The sequence below is a fragment of the Anser brachyrhynchus genome (genome assembly GCF_964034855.1).
Source record: "Anser brachyrhynchus genome assembly, chromosome: 3".
Taxonomy (NCBI): Eukaryota; Metazoa; Chordata; class Aves; order Anseriformes; family Anatidae; genus Anser; species Anser brachyrhynchus.
In genome coordinates this window covers 121,032,369-121,056,244 of record NC_137696.1, presented here as the reverse complement: position 1 = coordinate 121,056,244, position 23,876 = coordinate 121,032,369, and the positions used below count along the sequence as shown (strand labels likewise).

Genomic DNA, 23,876 nt, shown 5'->3' with positions numbered 1-23,876 from the left:
TCAGACTGATTTTTATATGCAAAGTAAAGAAAAAAATTTTAAGAGAAAATGTATGGTGCCAGCTTGAACACCCATCTCTGCTTCTGCAGCATGGAAGGTGGGGTTGAGACACACTGCATCCAGCATGGGTCTGAGTGCTCTCATCTGAGCTTTAAGCAGAAAGAAAAGCGACTCTGAGAAAAAGCTATTCCTTCCCAATATAAGAATAAGTTGGCTGGTTCAAGCAGGGAGACATAACCTACCTTGTTTTACTCTCAATTCAGCCCATGGCTTATGTAGAGAAGTGAAAGGTTATTATATGGGTTTACTGGGCAAACCCAGATTTTATAAATAATTGCCTGTCAGGCTGTTCAAGATAGACAAACATACGGCAGACCAACAAAAACATGATCTGTCACATTTCCGAGAGAAATGTATGTTGAGTCTTCATTCTCTGCGACTTCAAGTAGACCAGTAAAAAATAAGTGCCAGTATTTTCCCTGCTTATGCATATTTTAAGATGTAAAATCTGGGAGAGATACAGCTACGGAAGGAATTTTGATTCCATTACTCAGTGCCTGAAATGGTCTCTTCTGTCTATATGCCTGCAGATCGAAACCAAATACAATAAATGCTGGTGTCCTTTAAAAAAGCCTGGATGTTTACAGCAAGCGTATAATTTTCCATGATTAAGGACGCCAACAAAAATAAGAATGATGATAAAAAGAAAAGTTTAATCATATATTTCAACTAGCACAGATGGAACATCAGAAAGCTCCCCCCACCCCCCCCCCCATTTAATATACGGCAGTGTACACATTACTTTTAGTTCTTTGCACACAGATTAATTCCAGAAAACAGAAGTGTGAGCAGGTAAAAGAAAAAAGCAATTCACAAATGGCAGTAACATTCAATGTACAAAGTTCACATTTAGGATATTTTGGTTGCAAAGAGAAGACGCATTTTTCTGTTTATTTAAAATATAGATACCTCCAAAGCTTTCGCAAGCAGGTCCAGGAAAGCAGGGCAAGAAAACCACTTACAAATGACCACAATACCATGCAGTGGGAGTAAAAGTTAAGACCTCACATACTCAGCACAAAGGAGGAGGACGGCTGCACTACATAAAAGTAATATTTTGCTGATCTCCTCTTGATCCCTTGAGTGCTCTGTCTTAATTTGAGGTTTAAGTTAGATTTCAAGCCTGCGCTACGAGCGGCTAAAGCAGACCCATGGGCTGCCCAAGGGACACAGGCAGTACATGCCTGCAGATCCTAGTGATGGGCTGTAGCCTAAGCCCTTTTCTCTGGTTCAGCATCATCGTGGTTAGCTCTATATTTGTACAGATTTTATGGGAAGAAATGAATACGTTTGTGAGGACAGCACAGGCTTGAGGAGCTGGGGGCGGAAAGAACCATCGAAGGAGGGACTGAGATTTAAAAAACAAATCTGAAAACAAACAAAGTGAACTAAAATATAAAAAGGCAGTAAAATCCCATTTTGTCTTTAGCTGAATCCAACATTAACGCTGCCTTTGTCAGCAGCAAAGACATCTGCCTCCTGCAGCCAGTGCCTAGCCAGCATGTAACATTAAGCCTTTTTCCAGGATCACTGAGATGGACACGGCTGGTCAGGCTGTATCCTGTATACTCCAGGATATGTTTTCTGAAGAGGGGCCAGATTCTGTGCCAAATCGCTGCAGAGACTTCCCTTGACTTCAGACAGCAACAGCTCAGGCCTTCGGGGAGGAATGTAACAGGGAGAGAGATGGCAATATTGAGAATTTGGGGCTGACAACTTCACTATGTTGGGGTGTGTAAAAAAAATAAGTCTTTAACCAAAAAGTGTAGGCTACGTGAAGTTTTCTCTGAAAACATTTGGATTTGAGTTTGGTATCACTCTTATTAAAAATCCCCTTACTGAATTAAACTGGGTTATACTGTCTGAATGCCATCTAAAAACGACTTGAGGGAAATCAGAGAAAAACAGTACATTTTTTCCTTTTTGTAAAAATAACAAGGAAAACCTACATAACCTAGAACATCTTTGGCCTCTTTCTGCCCCATCCTGCTTCACAAAACATCTCTACTAAAACACAGACTTCCAAATAATTAAATAAAAATGACGGCGCATTTTTGAAAGGGGCTGACAGCAGCAAGTCCCCTGCAAACTTCAAACTTGTGTGATCCATATTCTTGTCCACCTACACGCTATCCCAAACATCCTGCCATTAATTAGCTAAATGTTCCAGCTAGTAAACAAGAATAACGATTGAGGGGGCTGGAAAAAGAGACAGAGTCGGCCAGCAGATAGTCACAACAAACCAGCCCACTCACTGGTACACGGAGACATTGGAGCTTGTATTTTTTTCCTTCCATGGAGGGGAAAAGAAAATCACCTTAATATAACACTGTCTTTCCTGTTGCTGCAGCCACATCCATATTAGCAGGCGAGAAAAGTCATCCCGTTTCTGCGGTAGGCACTCTGTCAAAGAAAGAGAAAATCTGTAATGAATTATCACGTCAACTTAAACAAGGGAAGAAGGCAGAGAGAAAGGCAAGGCTTTCTTCCTGTTTTGTAGACTATTCTGGCTGCAATCTAATAGTGTGCTTAATCTGAACATTTCTGGTGGGGAAGCTATAAGCAACCACGTTGTCTATTAAAAAATCAGTGTGGTTAACAAGTGGTTAGTGACTCTATTTCAGGAGAGTGAGAGATATGCAAAAATGTAACATCCTATTTTGTTAATTGCCTGCAAAATAGATGAGGCCAAAAATACACTATTATGCTGAATCTGTTTGTCCTTTATAAGCATGTGTTCTCTATTCACTATGCTCAGGAATCGCTTCTAACCTAACTATCCTAATAGTCTATAAATTACTGAATCATTACAGTTTTCCAAACCTAGCTTACAGTCTGAGTCTGCAGCTATGTAAACAGACACTGGTATAATCCCTACTCCCCAAACCAAATCCATTTTAAAGACATTCTGGTCAGCACAAAATAATTTGATATCTCACACGTTGTAACCTGGGATTGAGTATTTCCAATGATAAAGAAATACAAGAGTTAAACAGCATCTGAGAAAAGAATTTTAAAAGATCCTGTGACCCTGCCTCACTAAAATATCTTTCATGCATTTTTAACATCTCTTTTGGAATCAATATAGGAAGCTATGCCTTTTTAACTTGGGCACACTGGAAATCCTATATTTTAAGGGGATATTCTTTAAAAATGTTTCTCTTTTTTTTTTTTTTTTGAGATATTAATGATATCTTCAAAAAGGAAAGGAGCTCAAATACTTTTGCTTTATTTGGTTCACCTTCAGCAGTCATCCAGTTTTGAAAATGAAAATACAGTCATCTACTCAATACAGCTAGAGCTTTGTCAGATGTATTTTGTACCTCTTAGGGTTCACGCATTTAGGAAGTGCCACATATAACTACCATTTTTAGTTACTTTAGCAATTTCCTAATTAATTTCAGGAAGATCAATTCTCCTCTCTTAGACTAGAAGAGTATCATAAAGACAGAGGAAAAGGATAGCCTTGAACAACTTTGTGTATAAATAGTATTTGTACTGGATTGTAAGGAAATAGTTTCAAAAACAGCAAGTATGTATTCAGAGAGACATTTACAGACACTGAATATGCAAAAGGAAATACGTACAAGATGTTCATTACAGCATCCCTTACATTAACACCATACTTCAACATATAGATCGAGCAGCATATGGTATTAGAGTCAAAGAGTGGAATATTAGTTCTGGGATATATAGCCAGTCATCAGACATGACAGTATCACCACAAACAAAGAAAATAAATCCAAAAACTCCATACCCAAACATGAAATGCACAAAAACAGACTAGCCAATAATTTTGAAAGGATCCAATATATTCCCACAACCACAAGCAGCAAGTCCAAGGGACTTTGGATCTGCAGCTTGCCCAAACCATTAGGGCTGGCATTTTGAAGTCGATGCAAAAGTAATGTTTTTAGCTCCTTGACCCCAGTATTTTTACAGAGGTTTATAACCCAAGTGTCAACCTTTAGCACATAAATTAAATATTCAGGGCTATTGTGCAGTTTGCTTGGAGATAAATGAACCCAAGTATAAAGTTGGATTCACATGAAAGATAAAAAGGTTGAATTTTATGAAGGGAATTTTGGTCGCAAAAGCAAAGTTGGGCTTGGCTGGGCTTACCTGGGAAATAATGCAGTTTAACATTTTCCAACATGGGCAATATTATATGGTTAGTTATATCCCTGAAAAGGTCATTTTAGAAGCAAGCTTCAGAGGAGGAAGGATAACACCTTCAGAAAGCTGAACACACCCACCAGTCTATATTTAGCAATATATTATAGCTAGAGTGGCTATAGTTAGGGTTGAAAACTATTTCCTACTTAACTCCCTGTTTCACATACTTTAAACTTTCTGAAACATTTGCCCTTGGGCTGAAATTTCCTTTGCTTTAATCCCTGCCTGAAGTTCAGTTTTGTTGGAAGGGGCCAACAAAATTCCTTAAGCCATTTTGAAGTTCAGCAATAATGAAAACAACACACTTCCCCGTCCCAAGCCAGAGAAAGTGATTCTGATATATGCATATTTTATTAAGGAATTTGGACACAAATTGAAGCATTTTACCCCCAAAACAATCTTTACCTTCAACCTCAGCTTAGAGGCAACTGTTTTGGAAATCAGTATTTCACGGGAGGGAATTTGATTCATCCCATTCCATAACAAGATAACACTTCTTTCTTATTTTGATACACTACCAGATAATAAAGCTTAGCCTCCAAAATACTTTTATGCATAGCAAAGCTATTTTACAGTTACCTCCTCATTCTGAGTTACGCCATTTATCTTTAAGATATATACAGCTGAATTCATAATACTAAAAGACATATCTTTGCATGCCAAGAATCGTGAAGAGAAACAGCATGGGGTTTTTTATAAACCTTGTATGTGTACGGGCCATCACAAGAGAGTGTACATGTACGACAGTTACTAACTGTGGTTTGATATAATGGAAAGGGCTCAGTTGGATGAGACTTTTGGGTGCTCTCTGACACTCTGGCAGTATCCTTGTTTAAAAAAGAAGGACCGTTTGGCTCAGAATTACACACAGAGGATGATGCAGCCTCTTGATGTGGAAATAAAATGGGAGGCCGTACGTGTATCCATTTGGCTGGTATATAGCTGCTATGGCCCAATGTCAGGAGATAACATAAGCCCACCATCCCTTCTGGAGCCCAGTTTGGAAAAGCATTTTTTGCATCCACATTTTTTTTCTGCGTGCTCTCTCTCAAAATGTGCAGTCTACCAGCATATGCTTTAACATTTCCTGCTGTGGGCTGACTCTTTGCCATGGCTGAAGGTCCCTCAGCCTGTTACCGCACCCACTGCACGCGGGTGGTCAAGGGACCACCTTTTAGATGTGGGAAATCACCTAGCTTGGCACAAATTACGCCGTCCACCTTCCCAGAACAGATCCCATGCTGTGAAAAGTTGATGTAACCTTATTTAGCCCATTTAGCCTTCACAGAAACTCTTCTGGTTTCTTGCTATCATATGGCGAGATTTTGCATCCTCTTTTCTGACCTCGTTAAAAGCAAACCAGATTGCTGCAACCCACCATCAGAACCTAAGCAGGCTGGGCCAAAAAGAAAGCAGCAATATGACCTTCATTTTGTGCAATCCATTCTTGCCACGTGCTCCTGTTTGGGGGAAAGGCATGATGATTTTGCTGCTGAGCACTCCACTTCCAGGCCCTGACCCAAGCCCATCTAGGCACCACGTTGATGCATTTTCTTCATTTAAGGCAATCTAAAGAATTTACTCATGTTTTTCCCATTTGCAAGTAACACAGCAATCCCAAACTCATGTCAGCTACATCTCTGCACTGCATTATACCAGACATCATCTGTCTGCCTACTGCACTAGGAAGCCTACCTTGAAAATGTTGTGCCTTTAGGTCATCATAGTACATTGGATTCTAATATGAAAATCTTCTCTGGAATGCTACCATTATTTAATCATTTTTTAACAGTCTGAAAGGAGTGGCAATGCAGCAGAAAAGATGAGATGTGCTCACCTCTGTGAGCCACCTAAAAGCAAGAACACACGTTGTCCTTGGTTTGGTGGAAGAAGGCAAAACTAACAACTTAAGAAGGCAATTTGGAACAAAAGGCCTTGGTCAAGAGAATCCTCAATGTTCATGAAAAGTCATCCATTTTCTGCTCTCTTTTTTCAGTCCCATGTCCCTCTTGCAGTGGTAGCACGACGGACAACAAAGGACTGCTCCTTGAAGAGGGAAGCAGAACTCCTGTCCCCAAAGTAGGTCACATGAAATGAAACATTTTAGTGAAGAGTTTATAGGGCCAATTTATAGGGCAGAAAATCACGTGATTTTTAACACAGACATACTGAAGTTGTGATTTACATAAACAAGCACCAGCCAAACCCAAAGATTTGAGTACTCCTCCACTTTGAAACATACCAGATTAGGAAACTAAGACTTCTGAACAGGCACCTTAGCTAGAAATGGTTTCCAGTTAACAATTTATAGTAGTGCATAACTTTCCAGCTGTAGCATGATGATAAAGAATAATTTTGGCAAGAGAAAGAAACAGCTGTGACTTTTGAGTGGGCTGATAGGAGTTAAATTCTTTTTTGGGATAAGCTTTGGAAAGTGTAAGGTAAAACATCTCCAGTGGACATCTCAGACACTGAGTTTTATTGGGTCAAATCCTCCACTAGTTTAATTCTGCTGTTCTGCTGGCATTAAAGGTGAAACAGAATTTTGTAACTCCGGATAATATGTTGTTTTATCATTCAAAGATGATAAATGCCACATTACAGGTCCTCTATAAGCAAGTTACAAACATTTTTAAAACCAAGTCTCTGTCTCTTGCTGTCCTTGTGTATGTGTGTGGGCAAGTGGTTTAATTACAATGCATGAAGTAGAATGGCAGACACAGACATCAAAATCAAAGAGCAAGTCCTGGCTGAACTTCATTAGCAAACATAAATACAAATAGGCACATCATGTTTGTGACATGCCACAGTCCTTTCCTCCTTTGGTAATTTTACTCTATTCTCTGATATTTGCATAAATGTAAATCGAACCATATGACTTAGACAGGCTTACGATAGGGCAATCATATGCAAAACTTTTTTTCATTAAATAATTTTCTTCATGCAGTCTTACAGTGTTACTGTGAAAATCAGGGAGGATTAGATCTCAGACAGTGAAAGCCTTTATTTAAGAACAGTGGAGGGAGCCCTGCCCTTTAAATAAGAGACATTCTTGGATCAGACACTGGCTGGCAGAATGGAAAAAAGGATGTAGCATTAACTTTCATTCCATTCCAAATAACCTGGAACCCATAAAACACAAAGATTCTCTAATTTTAAATCTGCTCCCTTCTTCCCTGTGTTTTCTTTCCATTTTATTTGTGGAATGTTAACTTTAAAATTTCATTAGCCCGCCATAATATCAAGCAAGTCATTCTGGGCACATTCATAGCTCTTTGTACATAAAAAAAATCTACATTAAAACCCCTGTGATTAGAAGGTTATTCTTCTAATTTTCCCAGCCTGCATAGACAAACCACATGCAAAGAAGTGTCAGCTTATTTACAGATTAAAATAATAATTAGTTTAGCAGGCAAAGTATAAGCAATATTGTTTAAAAAAGAAAATCTGCATGTTGTTTAGAATTAGCTGCTTCTGTTTAGGTCTAAATAAATTTGTGTGGATATAAACTTTCCTTATTAAAATTATATACATGTTACAAAAGAAATATAATGGATAATTCTCTCTCCAATTTAAAACAATAGCACTGGAGGCTCCAGCTCTACAAACCCATCTTTAATCAGTAGCCAAAGCACAGATGTCTGATATTACTCAGAGAGCGAGGGAACTTTTTATGTATATAATGTCTAGTACATGGTCAATAACGAATAACAAATCCCAAATATATATGTGTAAACACCCAGGTTTAGTTGATTATGAATTTGGACAATGCACCAAATGATCTCCCCTTCTGTACTCACGAAATCACACAGATTTCATTCAGGACGGGGCCAGACAGCTGTGCTGTCTCCACCATCCATTTACCCATATAGCAAAGGTCATCCTGGAAGCACAACCATAGCTAGCCCCAAGGAACCCTATTAAGCTAGCCCCAAGGAACTGCAGTTAGGTGTAAGTAACACAAATAAAACAACTTAATTGCCCAGGCCTGTTCTCTGAGTCTTCACCCAGCCAGTCGGACCCCAGCTACAGCAGTGGAATTTGTGCCGTGAGTACCGGGTGTCCTCCTGGAAGGGGACGGAGATCACCAGCACACTGTACGTAGGTGAACACATACACCAAGCACTGATAAAAGCGCTGCCCCTGTAAACCACCTCTCAATGGTTTGTGACAAAATGCTTTTCAGCTCTGTCAGTTCTGGGCTTCGGATTACTTTTTATCTGCCAATGGCGTAAATATTTTCAGTAGTCACATAAAACGGTGTCGTTGTATCCAGGAATGGGATATATCCAGGATATATCATCCAAGTATGTTAAAGAACATAGTCTAAATCTGAAATACCCAACTTTTCCTTTGTTGCTCTCTGCTATTGGGAATAATGACATTCCCGAGGCTGGTGGAAACACAGGAGCTCTGAAAAACGGGGCCCAAATGTATTTCTCAGACACCTCTGTGCAATACCGCCAGTGGAAGGAGAACAAAATTTAGGGCTTTTATTGCCCTTCAGCTCTTTTTGCCAAATTTGTGATGCCGCAGTAAACTAGCAAAGGCTGTTCGCAGGGCTGGGCCGATATTATAAGAAAGAAAAACAAGGCAAAAGGATCACGGCTTCTGTTGCAGCAAGAACTGGGGTGTGGGAGTGGGGTACCAAAGTCTGCCAAAAGAAAAAAAGAACAAAATTGGTAGGGAGAGAAAGACCATTTTAAGTTTCTCAGAGGGTATTGTAAACAGTGGAGAAAGAAGGAAAAAATGGAACCATAAAACAATACTTGGCAGCCAGCTTTGCAAAACAAACATATTTTCGCAAAGCTCTTCCCATCACTGCCACCAACTTTAATAGGCTGTATTTGTCTGAGAGCAAGAAACCCTTTTTAATTGTTAGAGAACAGAAGACGCTGCCTAGCACGTTGGAAGAATTTCCTCTTCTGAGTCTTCACCGAGACTTAAGTGCTGCTCAGTTCAGCGTCAGGGTGAGGAATTCCTTCCCCTGGGCTGCAAAACCTGGAGCTGGGATCTTGAATTCTATCTCCTGAACCAAGGGAGCAAGGCTGCTGTATCCTGAGGAGCAAGTTTGCATGGACTTGGGTCTAATGACCCACAACCATTTGTCCATGACAGGCCAGTGGCAAAGCTCACAGCAGACCTCGATGGATACAACCTGTTGGACCCGGTCACAAAGGAAATGTGGAAATTCCCCACCTTAATGGAAAGGTCATGGTTCCTGAGCATCATGAGCATAATAATTAGTTCATTAATAATTTTACCACCTTACGTCACATTGGTCAAAATGCTTTGAGTTGCCCAAAGACTAATGTCTTTTCTTCTGATGTGTCTCAATTTGCTGCCTTAACTGTAGGGTAGCAATAATATGCACAGGCAATTTTGCTATGTCTGAGAATGAAATTAAAGCTAGAAGCCTTGAGACATATGTGGAAAAGACTTTAGGTATGGTCAGATACTGAAACCTCTGGTTTATGACTCAGGGTACACCGCGGATCCTTAGTCACTGCACTCCCATGTGAAAATTTACCATTAATAATAAAAATTCTTTCAGATTGCAATACAGCATAATGAGCATGAAATAGCCTGGATGGCTCACCCTCTCCAAGGATGGCTTTTCTTGACCTTGCAAGGTTTCCCTTTGCTGAGGAAGAGGGTCAATTTATTTTATTTTTTTTCTGTAGGTAGTGACAGGGTTAAATTGCCCCTACATGTCACCACCACTCATGAACTCAGCGCATGATTTTTAGCGAATTTATTTGGAAACAACATGGTGTGGTACAGTCGTCTGAGCACAAGGACAGGAGCCAGGGCTGGGCTCTGCTCCCAGCTCTGACACTTACTTGCTGTGTGGCCTCAGACAAACCACTTAATGTTGCTGTGCTTCAACTTCCCCTGTCTTTGAAACAGAAATACTAACGCTCACTTAGAACTGCTTTGAGGATTGATTGATTATGGAGCTAATACATGGTATTTTGAAAATGCTGCACGCTATTCAATAATTATTATTTGCATTACATTGTGTCTCCCACTGTAGTGGCCAAAATACCAGATGTACAGAAATGGATGCTGAACTTGGCAGGTACTGGATAGGAGGAGCGAGTATTTCAATAAATTATTTGGGGAAAAAAAAAAGAGATATTTCACCTATATTATTTTCTTGAAACTGTTGAAATTGTTGCACTGAAAAGGAGCATTTAATGACCTTTTGCAGCATACTTCTCTTCCCCCACCCCTGAAAATATTCTGTGAATGCTCACTTCAGAGGGCACACCGTCTGTACTCTTCCTTTTGATTCAGCAAAACATCTTCACGGGGAAATGAGTACCCAACCAACAACGCGGGACAGAAAGTCTGTAAACAGAGGAATTTTCTCAGGCTCCGAGGTCCTTCGCGGGTGGCAGCGTTTGGGTGCGGGCCCTCCCAGCCCCACGCACCGACTGACTGATGCACTCTGTCCGCAGCCGGCTCCCGCTCACCGGAGCGGTGGGAGGTAAGAGGAATTAAGGTAATGCATCAGTGGTTGCCAGTGGAGGAGATGGGGAGGGAAAAAAAAAAAAAAAAAAAAAAAAAGAAATATACTATTTCAATCAAAGTCTGAAATTTGTAGAAGTGGTTTTGGTCTCAATATAGAAAAAATATTTATCCAAGAAACTCCTACTCGGGTGCGAACATCCTACTTCTAGTGGGATTTTGTTTGGCAAAGTGCTGTGAAAGAGTGGAAGCTAATACAGAGCATGTCTATAAACAAATATATTTATTTAGTACAGATTGACACATTCACTAGAGTATTTCAGTGATTACACGTGTAAAACTATTTCCTATAGTGGTTTCCTTTTGTGATTCTGCTAATTTATTCAATCCACCCCATTTTCATGCATTGAATGTTATGAGCCATTTCAGCCACCCAGACTGAAATGTGCGTTTGGAGACTACATGCCTGTTTTTTCATTTCATCATCTACACATAATTATTTGGTGATATTAGGAATTCGAGCTCAAATGGAAGCCAACCAACATTTTAATAGCTTAAAAATCATACAAAATGAAGTCTGCCCTGAGGTTAATGAATAAGAGCCAAATCTTGAGGCTCTCGCTCAGTTTTTACTCACTCTTTATCCAGGCAAAAGTTGAATCAATTGTACTTAGACTGATTAAAAACAGAAGAACATATATTTGGAGCTTTCTCTCAGGTAAAACTGAATAAATTACCTAGGATTACGCTTTAGAGTGACATCCAATCGATCTTTCACGTGCATTTCTGCAGCACGCTGGAGAAAAAAATTCAAGTGCCGAGGCAGTTTACCCAGTTAAAACAATACTTTAGCAGCAGAATAAATTATTACAGACTACCAGGTTTTATGGCACTCATATTAGAAATAGCCCCAAATCAAAATATGCTTTCTAGTCCCTCCTGAACTTCTACATACCAGGATCAAATCCAAATTTAAAAAATGGTGCATGAAAGCTGAACACACTTATCCTTCAAAACAAAGCTCCATCTCTAATTTGAACTTTAATCCGGGCATATATTGATACAATTAGTTGATTTTTTATGACAGGAAGTGCTTATAATTTAGGAAATTAAAGCTTATTCTTTAATGATATGCAAGTTGTCCTACTGCTTGTGCAGAGAATGCAACGTGCCTGTAAAAAATATAAAGCAGAGCAGTTAATTCCTTTGAGCAGTTAACACTTTACTTGTAATTGGTGATAATCACAGGAAGATCCTCCTCCCCTAAATAGCAACTCATTTCAGTATTGGACTTTGCCAGCCGTGTCAAAGCAATGACACATTTATCCCATCAAACAAGATCTAAGCATGAGGATGTGGAAAGGAAAGTAGTATGAAGAACAGATTTACTGGGTATATGCAAAGTGAATAAGGGAAGGAAACGGTAACAGGAATGATCTGGTCATCTGTGAATAATAACAGATCACGGACGTGGTCTGTGTGATAGCAGCCCTGCTCACTATCTCCTGACAGCGTGCAATTAGGATCTCAGCACTGAAACATGCCGAGCATATTAAGAGCTCGACTGTGGGTGGCTTCTTTTGTAAATGAGCAAGTGGGGACACGTAAACAGAGGAGTCTCCTCCAACCACCACCCATGCCGCAGGCCTGGAGCTTTCCAAGCTGCAGTGACTGGTCCTGCTGCTCCCAACCCTCACCACGGAGGTGAACGGTCCTGGGTCTCCCCCAGGCAGTTCCTAACAGTGGCTGCCTGCAGGACAGACAGACTCCTTCATGTACTTCCACGGAGCTCTACAGACCATGAACAGAATGTTGGCCAGCATGCCAAGATGGCTCAAAGCCCCGCAGGTTGCTGCGCAGGGCAGCCAGCGTAGAAGAGTCCATGTTGTACCTTCAAAGAGGTGGCAAGATACAAGCTGCAAGGATGTACCAAGAAACTTGGGGTCCCAAGGACAACCAGGACTTTTTTTAAAATTATATGCTTAAAATTACACTATATACATCTTCATATATTAGAAAAGCTCCTTGACAGAAGATGGACTTTGAGTCTTTCTAAAGAGTGCCTCAAGTTACCTATAAACTTTCCAAATGTCCTTCTGTCTGTCTGCTCTGTACCTGCCTAAGATCTTGGCAAAAAGGCCCATCCTGGAGACACCAGGCAGTTGCTCAGAATTCTAAAATGTCCTTCCTAGAATTGACTAAAATTCTCTTTCATTCATTTCTGATTGACTGGTCTATGGAGACAGCAGTAATATTTGCTCTGCAAGAAAAATAACTAGGGTGTTTCTCCACATTCATACTACTCTCCCTCTCCACAGACCCTTTCATATATGTTACTTGCTATGGCAATCTTTACTTAAATGAGACTTCTTTTGAACTACTAGTACAGACCAATGCCATTAAGAATATCTCATCCATCTGACCCATCACATCAACATCTCTCTTCTTCAGTAGCACTGTCTCTCTTGCCTTTTTCTTTTGTACCCTATTTTGCAAGAGACATACATTTATATGCACATCTACAAAACTGATACTCGCCTGGAAACAAAGTGGTCAGGCCATAAGATTCTTCTGGCTGATTGCCACCGTTCAATCATTAAATATAGACTTAGGAATAAGGAGATGGATTATCGGCTTGTATCTCCATCAAGGGCTTTTCATGATATCACAGCCCATATTTTTCTAATAACATTGAAGAATATTTAAATTCTGTATGAACGTTTTTTCATAAGTACTCTTTGATGCAAGAACATTTTGATTTGTGTGCATGCTGACACCAGAACAGCTCAATTACTGCATGTTCATTTATCAAAGAGCACAAGGTCGATCCTGTTCGGATGCGGAATTATTGCATCAAATACATAACATGCACTAATCATGCTGACAGCAACACCCCCGCTTCTCATTGCTGGATATACAAAAACAATAAACAATTACTGTAAATGAAGAGTTAGTTAGGTCTCATTAAAAGCTATTGTTACTAAAGTAATACAAGTTTATATTAAAAAAAAAAAAAAAGCAGAAAGGTGGTAGGGGAATTATTGAGCACCAAAACTAGAACATATTGCATTCCTGGTCTTAAAAGGTGATAGCATCCAGTGGATCCAGACTTCAGCAAAGAGAAAGTGTGTTGTCTCGGCCACATAATTTACTGTAATGGTGTAACTCCCTTTTTCTTTGTTTCTCCTTCCTCCCCCAGCAGAGTGGCTGTTGGTAAGACGGGAATGTCAAACCCAGGTCCTCAGCCCTCCAGTAGCTCTGAATTTCCTGGCTTTTGTGGACTGAAATCAGACCCTTAACATCACTTATGTGCATGTTGTTTTGGGTAATTGACATTAATTTTTAGGTTGCATCACCAACGTCAATCAACACTGCTCTCAGAGGACTGGAGTTAAGGGGCCACAATAAAAGGACATAATATTGTTTCTTTTGTTTTATTTTTGGAGCATTTTGACTACTCTATACTTTTCCCGTTGATGTTACATTCTTTTTGTGTGAGACAGTGTAAAGCATTATTGCCTGTCTTGTTTAAAAGACTACTTTGGTATTACAGTAAACGGCTCTAGGGGCTGGGGCAGTCAGCACTGCTAAAAACTCAAGCTGATACAGTCAGCACTGGTAAAAATTCAAGTTGATACCTTTTGTATCTGTAACACTTTGAAGAAACCATGAAACAGCAACACATTTCTTTCAAGGGAGATGTATTGCCAGCTACAGATGTTTTCCATCTGGGAAGCGGAAGGTTGACCCCCTCCCCCTCCACTCATCAGTGTTCTCACATCGTAGAAGGCATCTACAAAGACAACACGGCTGTAAATGATATTCCACAGAAGCCTCCATCAGCACGTACTGTGAACGAACAAGCTGATTTTCATTGTACAGGGCAGGAATATGCACCGTTGTAGCCTGTTTATGGTAAAGACTTTGACTCTTCAGCTTCCCATTTTACCAGCATGCTGCACAAATATTTTAGTAAGGGGTCAAGAGAAGCCATACTAGGCTTCTGATGCTCAGGTGAAGAAGTGGAAAAAATAAATTAGCAGAGATCACTGAAGATTATTACATTGCATCAGCTGGTACATTCAACAGCTCCCTCAAATCCTTTTGGGTGGGATGGAAAATTCTCTTTCTCACAAGATGATGGTTTTAAGAGTAGGGGAATATTAGGCACCTCAATGCGGCTAGACCTATTAGACATTGGTACATCGTCACATACACAGCATCACAGGTATATCCATATAACAGAGCCGTTGGGTGAAGAAGTGATCTGCTGCCCCATATTTTGTGTTGCTCCCATCCCTACGTAACAGCTATAATGAAAATGGACTCAGAAACACAGCTCAACTTTTAAGAGAGCAGAGATGTATTTCCAAATGTTACCTGCCTGTAATGGGAACATTGTCTTCAAAATATCTTAGAGCTCCAAAGCACCATTTTGCCATGCTTACAGTCTGGTTCAAAAGAGTTTATTAGGTGTACTCAGTATGTTTTGTCCTTTCATATATCTGAATGCTTTCTTGGACACCTAAATGGGAAGGGAGCTAATCTAACACTCAAGTCTTGAAGGCAGGTGTGACTTTCCGCAAGTTCAATTTGTAGTGGAGGCATTTCCTCATCTCAAACAACCCTTTCCGAAAATATGTAATTATCTCTTCTCAAAAGTAATAAGCTTGAGAATCAAAAAGAACCAAAACAGAGAAGGAATGTGAGTAAAAAATTCTTTTTGCCTATTTCCCTACACTTTTGGCTTTATCCAACACATGGAACTAGTCAACTAGTCTACGTTAATCGATATGAAATGTGCAACTGGACCATTACGGCTCTTCATGCTAGCCAATACTTGTAACATAAATTAGTTTTTAGATTTTGCCCTACAGTTGTATAATTATCTTATATTATTGTATAATAATAATGTAATCTCTAACATTTCTAGAAGATAAACCCTAATGTTGAGATTTTGAAATCCAACTAGCGATCTTATGTCAGTCCCAGTCATTTCACTGGGAGCTATGTGGCTAAAACTTTAAGAAGACTCAGAAATAAACCTTAAATGATAACCACTTATTTTTTATTTTCCTTTTATTCTTTTTTTTTTAAAACATGCACCACTAGTGACTCATTTATTAAAATCTACAAGATATATCTAAATAACCTGAAATCTTTCCATTTCTTCTTTCATATATTCCTGCTCTACTTTCTCTGTTCCTCTTGACAGCATTTTTTCAAATTCTTTATTACCAGCTCTCTTCTCTTTCACTTTAATTAAATCTTTCCTTCTATTTATCTCTGTCTTTGCACCTCAGTTCAGCTTATCTGTCCCTTCCTTCCCAGCCCACTCTCCCATCTTTCCATAAGCCATTGCTCTTGCTCACTTTTGTATCCCTCTCATTACTGTTTTTCTTTCCAACCTTATTTCTGAAGGTCCTTGTCACTTACTGACATCATGTTCTCTGCGAAGAAGTGAAGGGCTCTCTGTCTTGACAAAATTTCATCCAAAACTTACTTCATTCTCTCCTGACTAGCTTTTGGCTCTACAACTCTATTAGCGGTCCTTGTAGAAACTATAGAAAATTGGGAGCTATTGCTTATGATAGTTGTAGGACAGAGGAAGAATTTTGGCAGTACCAAAGGGTGCATGGAGCATGTAAGAGAAATTCAGTGTTTGTGTATAGGAGCAGGAGGATCATAAACACCAATTTGGAGAAGCCAGCTATTCACATCCCAGGCACAGAGCCCTCAAAAGCTTGAGGGAGTTTCATCCTTCCCACAAGCTTAAGTTCAATCTTGGATATTAAATATAAATGAAGCATGGGGTTTTCTTTTTTTTGGCTGTGATGATTAAGTTTGCTTAAGGAAAAGAAAGCAAGAGGGAGATGGAAAAAAAAAGGCACATGACACCCTGATGTCAAAGGGAAGCGTGTTTATGCCTAGTCCATTGAAGAAACTGATCAAAAATACCTCACATTCGTGGAAAAGTTCCCCTTGTGAAAACCTGGGGCTTTTGCCCCAGAAATGGTGGCCTTTAGCTTAGCCTGATTCTGACACCAGCTGAACTTGCAAGCCATCATTTCTAGCAAGCTTCTATTTTTCCTGAAAAATCGTTGTCACTTAGCAATATTTCTCTTCCCTTTGTCTTTAGCTGGGCATGAGTCAACTGAAAATGTATGATTATGTCTCACATAGCTCATAGCAAATGTAGATGTATTGTGGGGTAGAGTGTTTTGGGTGGAATTTCTTCCTGAAGGGGTGCTGTCGATGGGGTGATGGGGTGAACCATTGATCCTGGCACTCTGTAGGGGGTAGAATTCATCCATCCTCAAGGAAATAAATCTTTTTTGCTATGTTTCATATAGTACTTATGACAGGTGTTGCATTCACAAAGAACAAAACTCAGGGCCACAAAATATGAGCCTGTCCACACTGCACAATCTTGGTCCTGATCTGGAAGAGAACGTAGCAAAGCCGGCTGCTGATTCAGTTTTGGCTTTTGAAACAACTGGCCATGGTGCCAACTGGGGTGGTGTTTTTGTCTTGTGGGCAAATTTTAATCAGGCACCAGGCAGAGTCAACCAACTAATTACTCACAGGCTACTTGCCCAGTATTAAAAGGGAACAATTTTCAATTTTTGACAGATTGGATTCAAATAGGCAACAGAAGTGAAAGCATCTATTGTCCATTATCCAGTCCAACCCTGAGACTTCCAATTTCTCAGTTACCACGTAGCCTGTTCAGAAAAGGTTGGCCAACCAACAGCCTCTCTAAACAAATTACATCAAAATTCCTCACACTATGCCACATATTCAACTTGCCTTTCCAAAAAAGAGCCACATAATAAGTTTCTAACAAGGACATTGGTTATTAAAGCACTCTACATTTTCTAGGTCAAAGAGGTGAAAGGCAAAGTCAAAATAACTGAAATAAAATATTCTATAAATCATGTGTGTTTAGTTACAAATACCAGAAAGCAAGATATGAAGACCTGCTGCTACAATAACCAAAATTTAGTTAACTATTTTGAATTACCAGCTTCTTGATGAAAGCAAGGTTTAAGGCACCAGAGTTGACTTTTGGAAATACCCAAACAGTTCAAAACCACATAGCTTAGTAGAAGTTGGATTTTTCTTTCTTTTCCCACTCCTTCCTCCAAAACGTGTAAGACAGACATGGCAAAACAAAAAAAAAAAAATTACACTCGTAATGTACATTGTTCTTTTTTTCATGATTAAAAGCCAAAAGTAGATACCTTTTTTTTATTTTTTTTTTTTCCCCACACACATTTCTTGTTTGGTTAACAGAATGATCTAAAGCGAGATGTGTAAAATTTCTTAATTTTTTTACAGTGAGGAAATTTTTAAAAATGGCCATCTGTATCTCCTACTTCCTAGAAGCATTAAGATCTGAGATTTTTGGAAAGAACATAATATCATTTCAGTATATTTTGCAACATGCATTTTCACAGTTCTGCATCTTTATAGTGGTGGATAGTAAGAGAAAAATGTATTTTTGATGGAGTTTTCTTCTCTAGGAGCCACATTTTACTTTCCTACTTCTCAAATATGTTCAGACCCATACTTACTGTGAAGATTAGAGCAGTTTATCAATTTTTCAAGGAATATTCTTTGTTAAGAATAAATTAAAAACATCTCTCATTTCCTCATTTTTTCAACTTTTCATCTGTAATGGTGATTTTTCAGCAGTTGAGTGAAACATTGAGGATAAATGTGCACTTGGTTAGTGAAATGTTGATTTAAAAAAAAAAATTAAAAAAGGAAAACAAAGGGAATGAGCCAGATTGCTAGTCTAAAATGGGTGCAAAGGAGCTGCAACCTACCTTCCGTATCAGAAGGTAGGAACAGGTCAGCCCAGTACAAGTGGAGCAGTGAAGTGGGAACACAGTGGAAAGGCAGAGGATGTTCCTTCTGTCAAGAAAGACTGAGAGCAGTCTCTGTTGGTGGGCTCCATGGGCCCCCACATGTAATCCTGCCCCCACCCCCCACTTCCTGGCAAAAAAAAAAATAAAAGAAAAAAAAAAGAAAACAGTTGGGGTGGGCTGTGGTACCACTTGCCTTCCTTCTGGGTGAATCCAGAGGAGGAAGAGATCAGGATAAATTATAGGGCCCTGAAAAAGCTCTCTGTGTTTATGATCGCACCATCTGGAACCAGTGATAACTGCACTATTAATGGAGGCGTTACTACAGAAGATCTGCCGTGTCTATTAAAACCAGCCATGCTGTGTGCTGGCTCACGATGCATGTTTGCTCTAATTTCCTCCCTGACATTTCATTCCTAAAGCTGTCAATAACCCGTTAACCTTCCTGGCACTGAAATTCTAAAACAAAGTCCCATTTCAGCTCTGATTTTGAATTTGAATTGTGATAAGCAATACCAAAGGCTAAGTTTCCAATACATAGCTGCCCTAATCTAAATCATGCAATAGGTCTTTTTTTTTTTCCCCCCTTGTTTTCCCTTGCTTACACGTAGCTCTTCTTTTTGCATCACAAACCTGGATACAACAATGCTGTTATGTGATATCCTAAAATTAAGAAATTAATTTGATGGCAGAATGGTACTGTTCTTTACTGGTAAATGACAGCTTGATCCTGCACTTTTCAATGGCCAGAAGTGTCCTGTAATCAGGGTGATTGCTTGCATTCATACAGTTTGAAGCCAGAAGGAAAAATTAGCTCATCTTGTCTGACCTCCTGTGTACCACAGACCACAGAATTTCAGCCAGTTGCCCCTATTTTGGGCCAGTAACCAGTTTAACAAAAGCGTATTTTCCAGAAATTCATTTGACCCTCACTTGGAGTCATCACGAACTAGACAATGCAGAACTTCACTTGGTAGTTTGTTCCACTGTTAATTTCCTTGTGCCTTATTTCTAACTTGAATTTCTCTGGTATTACTTTTCTACATAAACACAAGTTATAAGAACAGCAATTATGACTGTCTCTACGATAATAGCAGCATTAATGTGAAAAGAACATGTCCAATCAGGATGTTAAGAAACATTTTGGCTACAGGCACAGAAATATTTAAGCACCAGCTGAGCCAGGTAAGCCCGTTTCTGGATTTGGTGCCATGTCCGAGTCAGGTGCAAAAGGATGCATCTACAAAAGCATGTTAGTTTGGATCAGGGGTGTGGTTTTGAAACAAATCTCCCATTCAGCCCCACTTACTGCACATTGGTTTGCACCGTGGCATGAATTCAGAGCACACTAACTGGACTCGTTTAGGGTAAAACCAAACCAAAAGTTGCACTCCAACCGCTAACAGGCATTCAGTCAGTGGGGCCAGGCTAGACCTAGTGCTAGAGTGAAAGCACAACCTGCGGATATGCTCTTAGTGTGGATTTCAGGTCAGCGCCACGCATTTGTTTTCGACACATCTGCTCCTGTTTGTACTTCTTGCAAAAGCAGGCACAGCCTAATTCCCTCCGACTTTAAAGAGCCTTGTGCCAGCAGCAGCAGAGAGGAGAGAGAGAAAGAAAAAGGAGGTTTTAACAAATAATTTCAGGAAAACAGTAATTGGAGGAAGGAATTTAGTTAAAGAACAGATGGCTATTAATCCATAATCTGAAGAACAATGGCAGTTATCAAAAGGTAGCATGGCCACTAAAGAGTTCCTTTTTTCAGTGATATCCTTACGTCTAGGAAATAACAGATACTGCTGAGTAATTCACCTGGTCTATCCTGAGAAGACCAACTCGGAAACAAATGGCAGCTAGGGGAAGTGCCAGGAAAAGATCAGGAGAGACACCAATGTGGAGTAAAGACAACAAATCTGACCTAATAAATTACAGAAGGACATTCACGGTTCAGGAATTCCACAAAATTTTAGAGCCCATGAGGACAGTGGTCATCATTCATTGCTTCTTGTCAGTGATGTCCAATGCCCACTGCCCAAGGGAGGAAGAATAGGAATTCATCTTCAGAACTTGCATCCAATTACCCAGTCCAGAGATATAGGTCAGATAGGCATTTTATGCTACAGAAGACTTGAAATGAGATATGTAATTCCAAACAAGACCACTTAAGAAAGAAAGCTTTTTTTTTTTTTTTTTTTTTTTTTTGTGGCTCCCAACTTTTCCAAACTAGCAGTGCCGTTCTCAGAAATAAATGTTTCTGTGTGAGTCAAAAACTACCAAGAAATGAGCAAAGAGCAGCAAGAAGATGCTAGACCAACAGTCAATTCAAAACATTTTTTTTTAACTTTTGTTGAGGAAACTTCCTTGAGAGTATAAAGGTCAATGCAAGGGAGTTTCATGGCAAACCAAGATTTATTACAGAGCTCTGTAGGGAATTGATGACACAGCAAAAGTAAGAACTATTTCAGTCTCAGTTCACCCTGGTTTGCACCCTTCCTGCAAGTAGTCATTGCCAGAGCTTGTCCAGTACAACCTCTTCTATGTCACAAATCCTAATTATCCCATTTCTTCAGAAGTATCCCTATTCACAACGGGAGAAAACAGAAATTTCAGCATGGAATTTCAGAAGAGAACAAACTTCTCTTTAATGTTTTCTTCTGATTGAAATAAATAAATAAATAAATCTCTTCTTTCTCCATCTACTACTTCCAGCTTTTAAAGGGATAGATTTAATTTTTACTTTTGAGATTTCTCCTCTCTGGTATGAAGAACTAAAGTAGCAAATTATACCAAATAAAAATGGCAGAAAACATTTGCTCCAATCAGGGCCAAGTACCAACACAGAACACACAAAAACTTTGTTCTTAGCCTCCCAGCAAAGGTCTGTGAATCCCAAATTTTGAAATACAATTCATTTAAGAACAGACAGAGTTCATGATAATCTGATCAATAACCTTTTGGGATGTCCATGATTAGAAATAGGTGCTAATTTAAAATGGGATTTTAAGTTTGGGACTGTTGGGAAGGGTAACCAATATTTACAAGAACCTTTCAAAAGATATACTTGGTCTTTGAATTCCAGATACCACTGAAAGAAAAACAAATTCCCAGCAAAAGGGGGAATCTGAAAAGAATAACAAGGTGATTTTTAAAATCTTTGTAGGTTCCGAGAAGTCGCTTTGGTCTTTGACTCTTTGGCTGGTGATGCTGGATATATGCAAACAGTAATCGGTTCCAGACCTGCAGTAGCAGTGCTCACTCATAATAGAATAAAATTATAGCTTACATAGGAACTCAGAATTGAGAAAATCTCTGACTGTTTGGCAAAGGAAAGTATCAAGAAAGCAGAGGGGTGGAGAGGGAAAGGTTGTAAGGGATAAGAAAAGAAAATTATACCGTTCAGACAAATTACACAACGCAGACGAGGGGCAGAAGGACAGCACCAAGCCGAAGGATCACAAAGCAAGCTCAAGAATAAGTGGATATGGCACAAGTAAAAGAATTTGCCAACGGGTACCTTTAGGGAACCTGGTCGATATATCATTATCCATGGAGAACCATCCTAGCCACTGCAGTTAGTTTTCACCAACATATCAACACATTCTCTGATGGACTGGCACACATACATGGCAGTCTTCAGAACGAAACCTAATATACTCCTGTCCCCACTGGAAACCTCACCACCTCACCTTCTTACAGTCCTTGCTAATGTAACCAGCTGGGCCTGGAAAGATGCCACATGTGATCATCTCCTGTATTACAGCTTTCTCTGTCGATGCTGGAAACGAAACCTCAGACACGATAATACCAAGAGTTAACACACACCAGCGACGCTATGCCAGCTCAAACCAGTTACATTTTTCTGACTCTGTGGTGGTTTTAAGTTTTCCTTCTCTCCTTCCCCCTCCTCTGATCAAGGACACACATGGCTACCCAAAAGCAGCAAAGCCTTTCTACCAAAATTACTCTCCTTTAGTAACAAGACCACAAAAGACTGAAACACACAACACTGTCTGCCACCACCCTAGTCTAGCTGATTGTCTTTTAATAGCTACAATAAAGTTGTGCAAAGAAATAATATTCCACATCCTTGACTCTCCCGGGCAGTATATGGATGATCCCAAAGGAAAGTGTGCCTTAGCTGAATCTGCTACTTTATGAGTAAAACAGGAAGTTCAGTCCCCTTTTATTGTACCTTTTTATTTTTGAAAGGCTGCCCAAACAGTTCCAAGTTGAGTTGAAGCAAAGTTATTGATGTCAAGAAGCCAAGATCTTTCGCCATGGTTTGCTGAATGAGGAAGGAAGAAAACTGTTTGTACTCAGCTGTCCTTGCTTCTCCAGGCCAGCTTCGAGCCAAAGAAGCAGGAAGAGGAGAAAGATGAATAAGTGAAAAGGGATAATGTTTATCTTTTAACAAAATCACAATGTTCTGCTCCTAGCTCTAGCAGCCAAGACTCGCCGTTGCATCTTTAAGACAGATAGTCTCTTCTCTGAGAGACGACAGGCTAATTATAGTGCTCCTGCCAGAGGGAACTCACACATGCAAACCATTATGTAAAATATAATTTTTTTTTTCTTTAAGAATGCTCAAGATCATTAGACATGGTTTTTTCAATGCTAGAAAATCAAGCCAAAAATGAAAATAAACAGTTTCAAGTATTTGCAACATAATTCCCTCATGCATTTATGGAAATATAGTAAAAAGCGCCTTAAAAATGTGGTTTGACATTTCATGCTGCTCTGTTTTTCTATTTTTCCAGTTCTCAACATTTGCCCTCTTGTCCTGTATCATTTCAGTTCCACTGCAGTTTGGAATAGATGCTGGCGGTAGCCTTTGTCACTCCTACAGAACTTTCCAGCCTTGTTTCAACTAATGGGTGACAGAAAGCATCACAAGGACATGCTATAAATCGTACAAATGCTTTACAAATTTTATTCCGCATAAAACAACCGTAAACTCATTGTATGCAAACACGAAAGAACCCTTCACCAAGATAATTACATGTACAGTATTGCTCCCCTAATGATGTGCTTTGGTAATTTAAGGTTAATTTAATGATCATTTAACAGCTAGGCATGTCAACAGAGTCCACAGAAAAGCTATAGGAGACTGCTATTTATACAGATGTTTAAATGAAATTTAGTTTTAAATGGGAAAGATTTTTGGCATGTATTATCATAAAGCTGAAGAGGGTTATATATAAGCATGCATACACATATATCTGTGTATGTAGCACAGACCATAACAGCATTAGCTAGGAACAAAAGGGATCATTCCTTTCTTCCACCTCAAATAAA

The 23,876-nt window shown here is 39.5% G+C and overlaps 2 protein-coding genes across 4 annotated transcripts in view; one reads left to right on the top strand and one right to left on the bottom strand.

Annotated features, from left to right (window-relative positions):
• Positions 1 to 22,767, top strand: part of LOC308193140 (uncharacterized protein) — a 70,716-nt gene extending 47,949 nt beyond the window's left edge. The window contains exons 3-4 of the mRNA XM_080587426.1: positions 10,537 to 10,729; positions 13,910 to 22,767. Of these exons, the coding sequence (XP_080443552.1) occupies positions 10,537 to 10,729; positions 13,910 to 14,009 (293 nt within the window). The 3' untranslated portion in view covers positions 14,010 to 22,767. The remainder of the gene's footprint in view (positions 1 to 10,536; positions 10,730 to 13,909) is intronic.
• Positions 694 to 23,876, bottom strand: part of SUPT3H (SPT3 homolog, SAGA and STAGA complex component) — a 280,720-nt gene continuing 257,537 nt past the window's right edge. For all 3 annotated transcript variants that reach the window (XM_080587425.1, XM_080587423.1, XM_080587424.1), the window contains exon 12: positions 694 to 2,463. In XM_080587425.1, coding sequence (XP_080443551.1) covers positions 2,422 to 2,463 — 42 coding nt within the window. In that variant the 3' untranslated portion in view covers positions 694 to 2,421. The remainder of the gene's footprint in view (positions 2,464 to 23,876) is intronic.